Source organism: Micrasema longulum, unplaced genomic scaffold, assembly GCF_059751315.1.
Source record: "Micrasema longulum isolate JH-2025_06_02 unplaced genomic scaffold, ASM5975131v1 h1tg000739l, whole genome shotgun sequence".
Lineage (NCBI taxonomy): Eukaryota > Metazoa > Arthropoda > Insecta > Trichoptera > Brachycentridae > Micrasema > Micrasema longulum.
This window is the reverse complement of record NW_028277933.1, coordinates 407,162-424,933: the sequence shown is the minus strand read 5'-3', so window position 1 is coordinate 424,933 and position 17,772 is coordinate 407,162. Positions and strand designations below refer to the sequence as shown.

General features: G+C 35.4%; 1 protein-coding gene across 2 annotated transcripts in view; it reads right to left on the bottom strand.

Annotated features, from left to right (window-relative positions):
- The window catches only part of Dcr-2 (Endoribonuclease Dcr-2), a 57,718-nt gene that overhangs the window by 24,140 nt on the left and 15,806 nt on the right, over positions 1 to 17,772 (bottom strand). For both annotated transcript variants that reach the window (XM_088230168.1, XM_088230169.1), the window contains 9 exons: positions 16,222 to 16,537; positions 14,282 to 14,516; positions 13,696 to 13,927; positions 9,474 to 9,570; positions 6,079 to 6,251; positions 5,896 to 6,005; positions 3,187 to 3,313; positions 2,384 to 2,649; positions 1,218 to 1,475 (listed from right to left, as the gene is read on the bottom strand). In XM_088230168.1, the coding sequence (XP_088086294.1) occupies positions 1,218 to 1,475; positions 2,384 to 2,649; positions 3,187 to 3,313; positions 5,896 to 6,005; positions 6,079 to 6,251; positions 9,474 to 9,570; positions 13,696 to 13,927; positions 14,282 to 14,516; positions 16,222 to 16,537 (1,814 nt within the window). The remainder of the gene's footprint in view (positions 1 to 1,217; positions 1,476 to 2,383; positions 2,650 to 3,186; positions 3,314 to 5,895; positions 6,006 to 6,078; positions 6,252 to 9,473; positions 9,571 to 13,695; positions 13,928 to 14,281; positions 14,517 to 16,221; positions 16,538 to 17,772) is intronic.

Here is a 17,772-nt window from a genome sequence, read left to right as displayed (position 1 = left end):
CTCTCGCGTGGATGCAAATCTTTCTCTTTTGTCTAGTTCCTGGAGTATATTTGTAAATCTGGCTGTCTACGTAATCTGCAGCATTCGCCGCAAACACCACATTTTGAAAGCTTCGATTTTTTTTCTTTTCAGATTCTCTCAGTGTCCAACGCTCCACACCGTACATGAACACTGAGAAAACCGAGGCCTTCACATGTCTCCTTAATGTTTATACTAAGATTCTTCCAAATCTTCAACAGCTGACTCATTACACTTTCGGCAATACCAACACGTCGCCGTATTTCACCTTCACACCCACTAAAATACAAAAGTACGTTAAATTACCAAGACAATACTGGCGAAACTTTGACACAGATCCTAACATGACCCTTTAGAACTCACGCGAAATTTGCTTTTGCCATAACACAATTAGTCCCCCACAAAACCCAAATTATTATTTTTTTAATAGGCAGGCAGCCTTTGCTGGTGCACCTATATCTCGTGTGCTACTTTTTGTCCAAGTTCTTCTTTCAAAATAGCATCCTTTAAACCCTTAGTTTTTTAACTGGTGACCGAAATGGAATGGACAGCTCGGCTTAGGAATTTATTCCAGTCTTAAACCACCCCGCTGGAAAGGAAGTGTTTATTTTTACCAAAAATTTTTGGTAAAATAAACCAAAGTAGGGAAGAAAATGCCGAACACTCCTCTAGTGGAACGGAAGGCCTGTTGACTACTGCCAACAGGCCGGCTTCTCCTGAAGAGTTTTGAGTGGTTTCCTCTCCACATAAGCAAATGCTGAGAAGTTCCTGATTGGCCCACATTAGTATATCCCTCCTGATCCCAACAGTTTAGATCAATTTAAAGAAATTTAATTGCAGAAAAATCCACTTTTGAAATATAAACCTTGTATATTATAAGCAAGGTAAATAATAAAGCAACTCCTATATAAAAAAAAAAAAAAAAAAAAAAAAAAAAAGGAAGTGTTTCTTGAAATTGAGGTGGAATTAGGGACGATAGAGCTTCCAGTTATGACTCGTAAATTGGTTTTGAGATTGAATTGATACATCTCGTGCGGAGGGCAGTTATAATATCTTACTATTTGGTATCTAGTAGGTATTAAGCGAATACCATAATCGTCCTAATACCGATGGTACACGTAGGAGGTTAACTCCGCCCCCACCGGCAGTTCACCACGTCTACGCGACGACTGTCATACAAGCGTAAAGTTATTCCTTGCCTAGTGTTGTCGCTCGTCCTGTACCAGGGCTCGACCACGCGGGCCTCGTAGGCGAGCGAATCGGCTGGGGTGGCGCGGCGCGCGGTCACCGGCGGCTCTCGGCACGGCTCCAGGCGCTCGTGGCGCTCCATGGTCGCCCAGTCCAGGGAGAGGCCGCGCCCCGCCCCCACCAAGAAGCAGTAGTCGCCGCCCGTCTCGTCCCACGCCATGAACGCCTTCTGGATGCACAGCACCTCGTTGAATATCAGCCAGTGAAAACTGCAACATGACATGAATTATATTGAGTACTTGAGTAGACATTTCAGTGGTGCAAAAAAGGTCAATATATTTTGCTTCCGATTGTCAGATGAGACTATAGCATCTAACGCATACCAAATGTTGTGAAAAATATTGTGTTCAATCAGGGCAAAATATTATAATCTAACATGGATAGCGAAGAACTTTTAGCGATTGCAGTTATGCATACTTACGCGAAAGTCATTTCTATTTGAAACATCCAAAACTAAAAACAGGTATAAATTTATTTAATGAACTTTAAAAACAAACTTTAACGAAAACAATATTTTTGGCGCATTGATATAATTTAAAAAGAGAAGCAAAAATATTACAAATGATAATTGAAAAGTTAGAACTGAATGGGGATGACTGAAGTAATTTTAAGCAGCTGAGTGAATCAGTAAAAATAACGGACTGCGAATAGTTCATTTTTTCAATATGGATTAAAGATTCCAGAATTGCTATGCATTCAGCATTAAAATTAGAGTAAAGAAGGGAGTTTAAAAATACCAAATAAATTGTCTTGTTCACAAAGAAAGGAAGCGCCAACGCCATTATTTGATTGCGAACCATCGGTAAATACATACTTGTGATTGGGCCACTTACAGTTAATAATTTCTGAAAATTCAATCTATTTACAAATGAATTTTAAAAAGATTTAGTGGAACATTTAGAAATTTTAAATAGATATTGGTTTCTGGTCTGCGTTACTGGGACTCTATAATTAATGAGTAATAGAATCTTAGGGCAATCTATCATGTTATTCAAAGTTTTATACATAAAAATGGCATCAGCCATGTTCCTGCGAGTTTGGAGTTATAAATAAACGTGATAAATGTTAAATGGTATGAAATGACTCTATAATATTACGTCCTCTATTCTTCCGTTACCTTTTAAGAGTTTGAAACTGCGGTTCCGTCAGTTGGAGCAAGTCCTGGTTGGGCAGAATCTCCAGCTTGATCTCGCCAGAGCTAAGGTACAGCGAGAAGGGGCACAGGAGCGGCAGGGGATGTTGCGTGAGCACGCACAGGCCGGCCTCGTCTTCCAGCAGCTCATACAGGCTCGCGCACTCCTTCTTCTCCCGAACGGCCCGCATTGTGATCCCGTGCACGAAGTACGAGCGTTCCTCGCTCTTCCCACGCAGACACTTCGGGAACTATACCCACAATACAACGGAACAAGTATTTAAAGCCAGGCAATCATTGACTGATGGCTGACAAGTAAAATCCACGGCTTTTTTGCTTAGTTGTTAAGAGGCGTAAAGTGACACAAAACACAGGCATAAAGTTTCAATACACCGGACTCCCAGTTTACATTTTCTGGTATGTGCTTACTACTCAGGTGGCGTAGAGAGATATGTGGAAGGTTTTGGATATCTCAATTGTCTATTATAAAATATGTTTATAAATAAACTTTTTTTTTTTGCACCACAACAGGCTGGCTAGAAGGCCCAATTATAGTGATTGAATTAAAAATCATGTTTTAAAATAAATGGAATCGAACCCGGAACATTCCGTGAGCGACTCGATTGCCTTAATTACTATGCCATGGAGGCTGCCTGATTTGTATCTGATGGATAATCTTCGTTACCATTTTAAAAATGCAATAAATTGTCAATCCACAAATTTGAAAAAACCAGTGACCGGTTTCTATATAATAATATTAAATTGTTAGATATTTAGAATCAAATTACCTTCTTTCCGTATGTTCGTGTGTTTTTCTTGGTCCCAAGTTTCGGGCCGTCCTCGCTTTGTGGCAGTTCCGGGATCCAGTGGGAGAAAAACAACTTGTCTAGGTCTAGCTCCGTGTGTTCATCCAGCCTATATTTGTACAAATCATCCGGTCTATATTTATGCATACATCATGAAGATAGGAATATCGGGAGTTTGTAGGGTGTCAGAGGAGCTCCTACACCAGCTGGAGACGAACAGAAGAAACAATGTCGGTGTTGTCGAATAAAATACAGAACTTTGTTTTTTAAAATTTGTTAATGGACTATTAAGCCAAAAATTATACATTGTATTATGAAGCGCTATGATTTTTTAAAGTTCAGTATTTCTGAAATCACTCCACGTGTGACGTCTCAAATTCTCTTCCACTTCTTCTCGGCTAGTTCTGCCGATTGGCCCGTCGTCTTACTTTAAACTTGAAATCTTCTACGACTCTCTCATTATCGGTTGATTCATATGAGCTAGTGATGTCGTTCAAAATACAGGTAAACGTCGTTTTACACCGGGGTTCTATTCCGAGAGCAAATGAACACAAATATAATGTAAGATATTTTTTCATTTTTCATAAGGTTAGGTTCCGTGTAACATTCTAAGGACAATTTAACATGTTTATTTAATGACTGAGAAAGATATTGAAAGGAGGGCGAGTGCCGGGAACGGAGTAAACGGTGCACTTAAATCGACCTTGGCAAATAAATGTTTGTCGCAAGAGGCAAAATTGGCAGTTCACAGCGGAGTCCTGGTCCCGTCCCTGATGTATGGGAGCGAAGTATGGACTTATTTTTATTTTTATTTATTTTATTTTTATTTTATTGAAATAAACGGCACTTAGTGCCTTTTACATATTCGTTACAAATACAATTAAATATACATACATGTAAGCATAATTATAAGTAATACAGAGCATTTAAAACAATATGATTAATTTAGAAAGTCTAAGAAATATAAAATAGTTTATATAGATAAAATAATAAAATATTACCAGTTGTAGAATTATGGATAAAAAAAGATAATTTGGTATTAGAAATAATTTGAACCAATTAAAAAAATAACTAAGAAGCAAATTTTGAATAACATTAAAAAAATATATATATATATATGTATTATTATTGAAAACTAATATTTAGGTAAGTAGTATATGTTTATGTATAAAAGTATATAATGATGTAAAAAAAAATGATAAAGAGAAATATTTTTTACTTATAAAATAATTAAGAAAAGAAACGAAAAAAGAAAAAAAAAACACTAACTTGGAAAAACAGGGATGAAAGTAGGCTGAATGCTGTCGAAATGCGATCTCTCAGGCGAATGTGTGGTAAAACTATGTACGATAGATCCACAAATGTTGAGATCCGTGCATTATGTAAGGCTGAGACGAGCATTATCGACAAAATCAAGAAAGGAGCTCTGCGCTGGTTTGGACATGTAGAGCGAATGGACAGCGAAAGAATGGCTAAGAATATTTACAATGCGAATGTTGATGGATGCAGAAATAGAGGAAGACATGGCATGACCAAATCCAACAAATACTTAAAGATGGACATGTCAAAAGTCGGAATAATCGGCACGCGTGCATGAGAAGATGTATGAATGTAGAGGAAGCGAGATTTGTATGCAAAGATAGAGTGTTGTGGCGTTCCATCCTCTCTGCCTACCCTTACGGTGAAACAGCGTGATGGTTTGTTTGTTTTTTATTTAATACATATCCTATATACATGCAAAATAAAATTTAAATGTATTTAATAAATACAGTTTAAATTCGTTTACAAAATATATAAATAAATAATGAATTTTTTTATAATAAACAATAACTCACCAGTTCGTCGGTACTAAATTAAATTCTCACTTTTTAAAAAAAAAAAGCATCCAATTTCATGTTTTGATTGTTGCTTCCTTTCTTGCTAAATCGTAGCATAAACTACAAATATTTGAATATTATTTTGATTTCAATAATTTATAAAATAAAAAATATAATCATACCTTTTTATTCTTAAAAACGAAAACCAACTTGGAAACAATTTCATACACAAAATAGGCAGCTCGCGTACACGGTAATAGAATAAAACAATGTATAAAAGTGTGTCTGCTATTAGAATCGCGGTGTCTACTTATGCCGGTTGGTGCCGGCGTAATTGTGAATCGGCGTAAATCAAACCGGCGCAAAATGGCGTTTACCTGTACTTTGTTTTTATAAAAATATTTTGTTGAAAAAAATGTGTTGTTTGTACATTTTCAAGAAACTTTGCATTATAATTTTAAGCTCTAATTTTTACTGCGCGTAAGAAAACATTTTTTTTTCATTTTTTCATCCAGCCTGTCTACAAACATTTGAACATACATTTGCTGAGTAAACTAACTGGAATAAAAAGTATAGAAACTGTTTTCAGGGGTTGTCTAGTAGGTGAATTAGTTCAGCCGGATGAATATTACCCTCATAATAAAGGTTTCAGCTCTATTACTTGGGCAGAATGGTAAACGTTGTGTAAACCGTAAAGTGACCACTTACCAGTCAATGACAGGTCATGAGTCCTGTCAATGCGTAGACTTTCATATTCCCTTTTAAAAATGTTTTCCTTCTGTTGCAACAAATTTAGGTTTGGGACATTGACATTGAGTTGACATTTTTGAAAATAAATCTGTTTTCATTTCAATAAAATAAAACAATTGTATACCTATCTTTCGGCAGCAATTTATCGTCGAGTTCTCCGGCTTTGTGCAGAACTTCGCAGGCCTTCAGGGCTGCAGCCCTCTTTGCATTCTTCTTCCCCATCATAGGGACTCCCTGCAAATCATGTTGACATTTAGCGAAGGGGATGACCGGGACCACACCTCCAGGGCCTGAACTGACACTGTACCTTGATGGGATCCTTGCAGGGGCTGGACAGCGGCAGTAGGACGGTGATCTGCTGGAGGTTAGGCTCCACGGGGGCCTGGTACCACTCGGGCTGCAGCACCGTAAACATGTCCTGCGGAAGGGTAGTGCAGTAGCGGTGCAGTAGGGCGATGGCGCTTTCTAGGCTCACTGACGCTGAAGAAACCGATGACCACAAATCAACAAAAATACTAAAACAATATTTAATTAAGCCGGTGACCTGATAAAAAAACTCTTACTGTCTGTTCATTGATACTAGAATTTCTAGATAAACAAACCAGCGGCGTGATATCTGACAAGAGAATAGCCTATTTCACACGTATCGACAAAATCCATACGACACGGTAAAATTAGGGTGGATTGACATTTATTACACTCTTTTATAATTATTTGAAATTTAATCAGCGACTACTCTCGGATAAAAATCCAGCAAAAGGAAATCGAGCGGAGATTAGTCGGCCTTGTGGTGTACTGATTATTGTGTTTGCCTGGCATTAAATAATTAAATTTATGTATAATAAAAGACTGATTTACGTGCGATTTTCAGCAAAATGAGGATCTTTACTACGAGCATATTTATAGCTCTTAACATCATCAATTCTTCGAGTAGAAAAAAAGTTACGAGCGTAAATGTTCACCAAGGTTGCATTAGCCAAGAATGGGTTCCTACTTATCAACGAAACGTCGATTCGCATAAAAGGTCCGAAATGCAGTTGTCTTTTTTGCATAGCATCGGGGAGGCATCTTCAAGACGGTGACAGGAAAACAATGTTCAAATACCTGTTTATCAAAATTCCCCATCACCGCATATCCTCGCAATTTATGTAATCCTAAATACAAAAATAATCATGTTCGTGTACATATCTAATTTCAACTGAACACAATAATTTATATAATTTTTTTTATCGTGTTCATTTAACACATTTAATACAGTAAAACCTCGTTTTTACATTCCTCAATTTTATGTTTTTCCACTTTTTACACCGGAATGTTCAGGACCCATTTTCCTTCATACATTCTCGTACAAATATTCCCCCAATTAACTTTTTTTTTACATTTTTCATCACCCCGGTTTTACGTTTAAAAATTTTCAGAATTCATTTGATGTGTCAAAAAAGACAAAATTATATCTAATAATGATGCCGCGGCCTGTGCGCCGCCGCGTGTGTCACGCGAATAAAGAATAAAAAAGGTAAACAAATAATAAAGGATAAATTATTGTCTTGACCTAAATTCAAAGCAGGTGCAGTGTAATTGACAAAAAAAAAACGTCATTTTGGCTGTAAAAATCAGAAAATATAATTAAATTGCGATGTTTAAAACATAACAATAGAAATATTGAAAGTTGTAAAAAAAGATGGTTTAAAAGTTGTCATAAAAGTGTGAAACAATTTTGCATCGATCTATGTTTTTGATGATGCCATAGAAAAAAAGTGATACCATATATAATATAAATAAAATTTCCCAACATTTAGTGGAAAAATATTGTGGTTATTTTATGCAAATTAAAATTTTATACACATTAAATAATTTTAACACGCTGTTTTTAAATCAAATAAAAAACTAGATTACATAATATGGTTTGAAAAAATACAAAATATCATTGAAAATAGCCAAAAAAAAATATTAACCATCCCCAATTATCACCGTTTTTACAACTTTTCTGGAATTAATTTGCTACACTATAGTATAGAAATTTTTTTTTTTATGTAATTCCTATTTTTTCCATACACTTTTCACATCCTTACTTGAGCATTTTCCTCAGTTTTACACTTTTTTTATTGCTCTCTTGAAAAACATAAAAAGGGGGGTTGTATTTACGAGTATGTACTCAAATCTAGCAATAGCAAAGCATTGCCAGGTTCAGCTCGTATAATATTAAAAAAATACAAGGAATATCAATACACCCTATATTATTTTATCATAAGCTGTAGATTTTTGGCATGCTGTGAAATGGGCCAATCACAAGATATCACGCAGTGAGCTCGTGGTTCGCACGTCTACATCGGTCCAGTCTAATAATAACTTCTCATTGAATAGAGAAATATCGCTTTTTTATTTTTGCAAATATAAATTAATTAAATACTTTCGAGCAAAAAAATTTTTTTTTTCGTAGCATAAAAAATATGTTTGAATTTATAATTTTAAATTGGCCACGCCCCTAATACATCGCGATTCGGTTGAATTTTGAACTTTGTTTGTTACCGTTTAAATTGAAATAAAACATCGTCACAAATCTTGAAGTCACAATTGTCAGGGTCAAACATGTCACGTTTTTGCGTAGACATATTTTTTAATAATTTTATTTAAAAGTTATGTAAGAAAACATTTCTCCATATAACATCCATATTGATTTTGAAAATACATTAATTTTTCTCAATCCATTTCACGTGTGTTCATTGGTATCCATAGTATGTGATTACCTATTGAAAACGAAAAGCTTTAAATATGGAATTTTATAAGGAATTATAATTTTATTAAGTTTTCTATTTAACTCATTCTGAACCAGGTAGCTGAATTTGTGTATCTGGGAAGTATGTTTACTAGGGATGAAAAGACATTGAAAGGAAGATGAGTGCCGGGAACAGGGTGAACGGTGCACTGAAATCTACTTTGGTAAACAAATGATTACCGCAGGAGGCCAAACTAGCAGTTCACAATGGAGTTCTAGTGCCAACTCTAATGTATGGGAGCGAAGTATGGAATTGGAAAAATGATGATGAAAGTAGGTTAAACGTTGCCGAAATGCAATCCCTCAGGCAAATGTGTGGTAAAACGATGTATGATAGGTGCACAAATGTCGAGGTCCATGAACTGCGTAAAGCTGAGGACATGCATTATCAACAGAATCAAGGGGTGCTATGTTGGTTTGGACGGGTAGAGCGAATGGACAGAGAAAGAACGGCTAAAAGGATCTACGATGCGAATGTTGATGGATGCAGAAAACGAGGAAGACCGAGAAAGGCATGGCACGATCAAGTTTATCAAATACTTGAAGATGGACATGTCAAGTCAGAATTCCCAGAATGAGTTTGCTAACTCGTGGGAATACAATTATGTTTTGTACATTTTTGTATTTTGAAATAAAAAAAAATAATCGGCTTGCGTGCATGAGAAGATGTATGAATGTAGAGGAAGCGAAGTCTGTATACAAATACAGAGTGATGTGGCATTCTGTTCTCTCTGCCTACCCCCACAGAGAAACGGCGCGATGGTTTGTTTGTTTGTTCTATTTAACATTTGTCTCGCCGTGTCTAGAAGAGAAAATTACAGAACGAGCCTTACGTCCTACGAGCTCTACGTCCTAAGAGCAGACAGCAGGCAGATATGATGTTGCTACCAATATCATACCTAGAGAGAAACTGTGATATTACTTACCATCTTTGTAAACGTACGGGGGACACAGGTGCTTATACTTCTCAGCTAATTCTCGGCCGGTCGGGACTTCTCTCTCTTCCGAGTTGTGAATTAGAACCTGGGGACGAACGTATTATTTATTCCATCGAGGACTTCCATTTATTTATTCTAACAAATTTACGAACAAAGTCCATTCCAAACACAGCAAAACCTCCTTTTTATGTTTTTCAAGGGAGCAAGAAAACTGAGCGAGGAATGTAAAATGTATGGAAAAAATGGAATTACAAAAATATAATCAATTTGCTGACTATAGTGTGAATATGTTTTATCTATTTTTAATTATTTCATTAAAACTATTTTTTATTTGATTTGAAAACACATTAATTAATTTTATAAAATTTTAAAATAAAATAATTTTATTTCCAAGGTATCAGTTTTTTCTCTATGGCATACTACAGAGAACTGTCTCGGAACATTCCAGTGAAAAGGGGGAGAAAAAGACCATAAACAAAAAAGAAGTAAAAAGAACTGTCATTTATTTACATTGTAGCAAAACTGTTTCACACTTTTATGATAACTATTTAAACCGTCTGTTCACATTATGCACAATATTTTTTTTTTATTAAAATTTAAAACATATTACACATAATTTTATATAATATTCCCAAGGCGTTTTTGTAAAAACATGGACATGCAGATAACAATATTTATTTACAGACGTTTTTTATATTTTAAACTATAACATTATTTACAAAAGCAGAATAGAAATTATAATACACTACAAATTTAAAGGTGTGAATTTATTTTTTTTAAATTACAAAATAAACATAATAGTAGAAGGTATGGAAATGAATTCAAAATGATATATACATAATATAATCTATAAAAGAAAAAATATATATATTAAAAATACGAGCTTCATTTCCACAAGCTGAACGAGTATGAAAGTGCAAATGTTAAAAAATTACAAGAATGAAAGTTTTTAAAATTAACAAAATATATGTACCCAATACCGGTTGAAAAAGTATGAAAAAGCATAAAAAATCATTTCAAAAGTATTAAAAAATACATATACAAACAAAAACGGTAAAATATGAAAAATTATATGTTCAAGATATTCTCTGGATCAACTAACATTATTTATTCAAAGTACTTCTGGAAAATATAATTCTTCAATTCGCACGTCCTGTTTCTGTATTTTGAAATTGATACTTAACATTTTTGTGGCAATTTATGAAATTACTCGAAACCTATATTTTTTTATTAATTAATAAAATTGTTTAATTTACAGCCAAAATAATTCAGATCCTGATTTTCGTCTGATCATTCCGGGTAGAGGTGCCCGGAAACCATAATTAGTCTTATGATGACCGGGAAACAGAATCACAATTTTACGAAATTTGGATGTGCTTTCCTCGGTTTAGGGTTGTGTTTCCAATATTCCGGGTCACACGGGATGAGTTTAGTGAATTGTGTGTAAAATGATAGAACATCCACCGTCTTCTGCCTAGTCGCGTGACTGGCAGCGGTCACCATAGTACATAACAACAGTCTCCCCCGGAGCTCTCTGGAGAGCCATCCAGGGTTCCGGTTCTGTTTCACACGCATAATTGTATTCTTCATCCGCCTCAACCATTATAGATTACATTAATTTAACAAATTAATTTATCTTTTTTAAATTCATATTCTATTGTATTCGCGGCCTCCGTGGTGTAGTGGTCAAGACGCTTGACTCACACACGGAAGGTTCCGGGTTCGATTCCCGGTGAGAAACACATAAATTAAAATGTGATTTTCATCAAGCCCGGGTATTCTGCGATGTAATTCACCACTGTAATTGGGCCTCCTGGCCTGTTGTGCAAAAAAAATAGTATGAAAACATCATCGTAAAGGTTGTCAGTCTTTTGTTTGATTTTGTCTGGTAGTTTATTGTATAATTTCAGTCTCTGATTTATTAGTCTCTACTGTCCTTGTCCCGTTTTTTCTTATTTTTGAAACTTTATTTACTGCGGATATCAACAGTAGTAGATGCAAAAAACTATAACAAACAAAATATACAGAGAACAAAACCAATGACAGTTATCCACAGAAATATACATAAATCTGTTATTTTGCGTGTGTAAAATATGTTGTGGGTGGGTGTTTGTGTGAGAATTGGAATGTTGGATATGGTATTGTTCCGATATTCTCGTATTGTGTCCATGTTCATCTACAATAGGGTATTTTCATAAATTGGGGATATGATTTTTAATGTATTCAGTATTTAAAGAATATTTTTACGATTGGAACAATATTACTATCAAACTCTGAAACGAATGTTTTCATTTATAATTTCCTATTAAAAGTTTGATAGAAATAAAACGGCCCGTAACTGGCCAAAAGGGTTGATGACGTCACGCGTGACTTATATATCCTACGTTCACTCAAATCCTATACTGAGATACTCTGACGCGGGCGGCTTGTGGCTTTTTATTTATTTTTTATAGTTAAATTTCATCTTATCCTTTGTTTTTTTTTTTGTTTTCATTTATAAACATCCATAGCATTATGACTGAAATTGGTTTTTTACAAGGAAAATCCGATAACTTGCCCAAAATAGATATAATCATGATGTGTATTTTTTTCTCATCAAATACAAACTTTTTAAGTTCCGAGTATAGACATGTAAAGGCCGTAAGGTAAGCAAATATATAATGTTTGCTTCCAGAATGTATTCATTTAAATAGTTGTATTATTTGCATGTACTATAAATATATTGTTTCGCGTACATTTAATGCAAAAGGGAAGTAACGTGACTTTGACACAACATAATCCATAAAATACCATTGTTTGTAAACATCTCTGTTGCTCGAGTGCGTGATAATGCCTTTTTTTATTAAATGTGATTTACTTAATAATATATCAGCTAGGGTAAATTACAGAGACAATGCCATAGATTACATTCAAGTAAAACGGACGGGTGATATTTGAATGGTAAAAGGTCGAGTCACCCCAGCAGAACATAAAGTTAGAACCAAATCGTACTCGGTGACGTTGTTTTGCGATGAAGTCTAGGAAATAATAGATTCCTGCAAGTGTGAAGACTGTCCAGTATCTCAAGGTCAGTTGCCATTTTGTAAATGCAATAAATTTCACAAATAAATAAGGTAGGTTTTCATACAGCAATTTTTTAGTAATTTTATTTTTTATTCATATAGAAAACCAACAGTTCCACAAATTAAACTAAGTAACATAAGTAGAGAAATATAATACAAATATAAACAATAACGTTCAAAGAATAAACTATTTTAGTATTGTAGTACCTGTCAAGCTTTATAAGTGCTAATTTCAGTACCTACTGATAGTAAATGTTTAGTCTACAGTCTATATCATAAAATGTAGTATTTTATACTGAACAAGACCTACGGAAAAAAGAATAGTGGTTTGTTTTTTTTAACATCTCGTTTCATAACGTTCAAATGCGTTAAACCATTTTTTCTGTATTTTTTCATTAGGTACTGGGAATGGCCAAAAAAGCTTTATTTTGCGTCTTCACCGTAGTGTTTGTGCACATCGGAACTAAACAGTACTTGTATCTTATAACTAAAGACATTTTATGCGCGTTAATTAGTTAAAACAGTGTAAAACAACCAATTACAACAAAAACAACACGTAGGCTTTACAAATTCGTACGAATTTGTTTGAACGGTCATTCAAATTCGTAACGCGTGACGTCACAAGCCCATACGGCATCCGAATGTTCGTTTTGGCGCTAATTCGAAGTATACGTTTTTAAACCGCTCTGAAAAATTAACGCGTGGACATAAAAAAAAAACTATACAGTTACCATCGTAATTTTTTTTTCTATTTTTTTGCAAAATAAAAAAAAAACGTGAAAATACCCTATTACATCAGTGGCTAATTTATGAATAAATTTTTAGAATTCTAATAGAAAGAGTTCAGTTATATTCAATTATTAAGTTTGTTTAAGGAGTTCTTGAGTTGCAGTAAGATAAGGGACATCGTATACTAATTTAGATATTATATTGCTGTCTTTGTAGTCTGTTTATGTTTGATTATCTGTTCCCTATAATAGTTGCATATAACATATTTTAGTTTTTACATGAGCTTCATACATTAGAATCTTAGAATAGTCAAATGAATAAGTAAATAGTTTAATTAGAATGACTTCAATCACAAATAGCTGTTACATGGCGCCGATGCGACCCTGGCCCGTATCGGCGTTTATTCTCGGTATACTCACTCGGTTGAGGAGCTTCTCGATGAGCACATAGTCCTGCACGTGCGCCCTGAGGGCGTTGAGATGGGATCCGGGCACCAGGATCGCGTAAACAGCGTTGACGTGGCGACCGCGGCCCTTGGCCTGCACGTACGAGCGGAAGTTCGGCACGGAGTCGAAGCGCACCACGAGCGAGCATCTCGGGATGTCGATCCCCTCCTCCATAACCTGAGTGGTCACCAGGCAGTTCAGCTTCCTGGGAACAGAATTTTATTTAATGTTCTCGTATGATTTTTGATCAGCGTGTCTAACTCTCAAACTCTGGACAAATAAATCTCTGCCCATCCACAAGCGTCCCGTTCCCCATTAGCGCAGCTCTAAGCAACAATATTCCCGCGTGTCGAAAACACATTAAATCCGGTACCCGAGTAACATTAAACGAGTGAAGTGATCGTAAGTGCCTTCAATTACGCAGCCTACCGGGTACAGCTCTCAGCTCTAAAGGTTAAGAAGATCCCTGTAAACTAATTTGGCAAAGGATAAATAAATAATAACAGTATTTTTGTACGAAGATTTGGGACTAATGAAAATTATCTCTGTCGATACTCACCGTGCCACGAACTCCAATATTATCATTTTGTTTTTTTTCAGCTGGAATAATTCCTCGCGGGTGTCCGAGTAGGGGTTGGCGTTAAATCCTACAGCGTAGTCCGCCTTCAGGAAGGACAACTCGGGATACTGTCGGCTAGCGCGCTTCAATAGAGATCCCAGGACCTTACACCCGATTCTCTCTTGCACGAAGATCAAGGCTGACAGTGAATCCCGGTGCTTGTTGTACCGAAGGTCTGGAAAATCAAACCGAGCCATACACAATATATTAAGTAGACATTGAATCATGATCGCCATTGCTTTAAAGGGGGTACAAAAACACTAAATGAAACTAATATAGTTTTAAAACACGTATAATAATAATAATTATAACATCAGATCCCGGGGTAACTTTTGATGAAAACCTAACCTTCATGAACCATAGAATGGCAAAGAAGAACTTCAGCCAATTAGATGCAAGAAATGTTTTCTTAGGCGTGGTAAAAATTAGAGCATTCAATTATACGGCAAAGTTTCTTGCAAATGTACGAAAAAATATTTTAATAAAAATGAATTACATTGAATGACATCACAAGTTCATATGAATCAACCGATGATAAGAAAGTTGTGGAAGATTTCCGGTAGAAGAAACGGAAGAGAACTTGAGACATCACAAGCGGAGTAATTTCAGAAATGCAAAACTTTAAAAAATCATAGCACTGATAATACCAGTCCAAAGTCCAGAAAAGAGCAACTAAAATGGTAGTTTCTCTAAGATATAAATCATATTGGGACTGCTCAAAGGAGCTCGCGTTCAGTTTGCTGGAAGAGGTTATCTAGGCAAAATCTTAACTGAGCGATATAATGTACCCGAGTTGAAATCAATAGAGAGCTATACGATATGTACCGAGCGCCCGATGTAACCAACTCCATCAAGGTGGGCTGACCATTTAATTAGACTGCACGACAAAAACCCCATAAAACGGACTAACTCTCTCTCGATCGGTATTTACCTTGGGAGCACTGTTTTTGACAATCTGTCAAAGTTTGACAGCGATCGGATGTTCAGTATTCTGTCAGCGTCTGTTTGAGTGAGCCGAAAAATTGCTGTAGCAATTTTTAAAATAAAGAAAAAATTAGAACGAGCGTGCCAAAACTTTCAAAAATACGTAATGTTTTATAAAACTAGTGAATCAAAATGATGGGACTGGTGTAAGATAACCGCCGCGGATAGATCAGAGATTAGATAGATCTCTTGGACCTACCGTTCTGTGACCTGACGAGATGCGCATATGTTATAGAGCAAATGAGGATAAAAAGAGGGTCGCGGAGGGATGTGGAGGGGTAGGGAAGAGAGGATAAGAATAAAAAATAACTTTAAAAAATTAAATTTAAAAAATATAAAATTGATAATTATTGTGACATAGATACTATTGAAAAATCTTTCATAATGCAATTTTAAAAATTTACATTTTTTTTTCTTCTTTTGCTTCTGAAAAAAATAAACATTTAATTTTTTTATACATGGTTTGTATTGTTATAAACACGGCGGTTGCTAAAAAAACATGTAATATTTGGACAGAAAAGTTAAAAAAATATTTTAAAATTGTATATTTGTCTTTTTTCAAAACTTTGCGGCATTTTACCGAGCCAAAGATGTATTTTTTTAAAAAATCAATTTGAAATGGTGTTCTTATTATTTTTTAAAGCGCAACTTTTGAGACCTATTATGTTTTTGAATTCTAAAGATGAAAAAAATGACACGCCCTAATAAGTAAGTTATTATATTATTGTGACTATGATATGTTTAATTAACACCATAATCGTTTACAAATAAGCCTTTATGATGATAATAAAGCTTCCGTATCTTCCGTACAGCCCTCCCGCAGTGCGATTCTGAACGCTCTCATGGGGATATAGAAAGTGTTGCTAGTGTGAAATTAGTTGCAGCTTTATACCTACCGCCATCGGACTGCAGCGAGTCGGGCGAATACTCCCCGAGTAAATCCAGCAGTTGGCGGACCTTGGGCGAGGAGTGCGCGCGGATGTCGGGCTCGGCGCCTCCTCCCGCCATGGAGCGCTCCAGCACGGCGCGGGCCTTAGTCAGCGCGCTCACGGTCAGCTGCAAGAGCGCGGCGCGGGGGCCCGACCCGGCGCTCAGTTTGCGGCGCTCACAGATGACTGTCATCGCGAGCATGGCTAGTGACGTGCCGTAAACGCCGAAGTCCTCCATGTACGAGAAGAGGCTCTCCGTGGATGTCTTTATGAACTTCTTCAACTGAAAATTCATCGGAGGAAGAGATGTACGAATACAATATACAATATGGTACACAATTTTTTTACGCACAATAATACGATTAAAGATAATTCCATATCACGATGTAGCGAGATTAGAGACTTAGGAGTTATTCTTGATAATAGATTGCTGTTTGGGTCTCACATAAATTCTATTGTTGAAAAAGCTTACCAAATGCTGGGCTTCATTTTAAGAATTTCCAAACCTTTTAAAAAAACCAAATACATTAAAAACTTTATACAACACTTTTGTACGCAGCAATTTGGGGTTTGCATCCGTTGTGTGGAGCCCACAATACATAACAAACATAGAAAGGATTGAAAATGTTCAACGAAAAAATTTTAAATACCTAGATTATAAAAACAATAAAACGCTTTGTACTTACAGCCAGTCTGCCAAACAAAATGGATATTTTACCCTTGAAAATAGACGTACTGTATCTGAATTATACTATTTACATAAATTATTAAATAATAAAGTACTCTTTAAACCTACTCTCGTGACAGGAAATAAGTATTTATTCCATCTGCCAGTCTGTAGCACTAACTATACACAACATTCTTTCTTTCCTCTATCGTTCTTGCTCTAACTATAATGTTTGTTTTTCATCTATTGATATACACTTACTCCCACACTAATACACATAAACACACACATCTACACATACTCTCATACAAATACACATAAACACATCCTTTTGTTGTAACATGTATGATTTTTATTTAGAAACTTGGCTGGTCTGTCTTTAAAATGTATTTTTTTTTTAAAGTTATTAAATCATTGTAGACTGTTTGTTTCTTTAAAATAAATAATCTACATGAAATTTACTTTACAACAAATACAGTTAAAGTCTGAAATTACATTCCCGCAATTTGCGCTTTTCAACGATTTATGTAAAATTATGAAAGTCACATTGAATTTTGTATTTTTAGTACATTTAAAACTAAGGTTAACTTTTTTTTCCACACTTAAGGCCGGAGACATTCGCAATCCGCACTGAAAACTGGCAGCTCGAGAGTCCTGAAGGCAGTCTCTAGTCTCGACCATTAACCGACTGCAACTTGACGGTTGGAGAAATTTGTATTTTTAGTTGTAATTTTAAAGATGGTTTTATACACGTTTATTATTCATGAAAACGATATTAAAAAAACTTTTCAATAAAAAATGATTCAACAATGGAAAATCACCGCATAAAATCGGTTTGATCCCTATTGAAT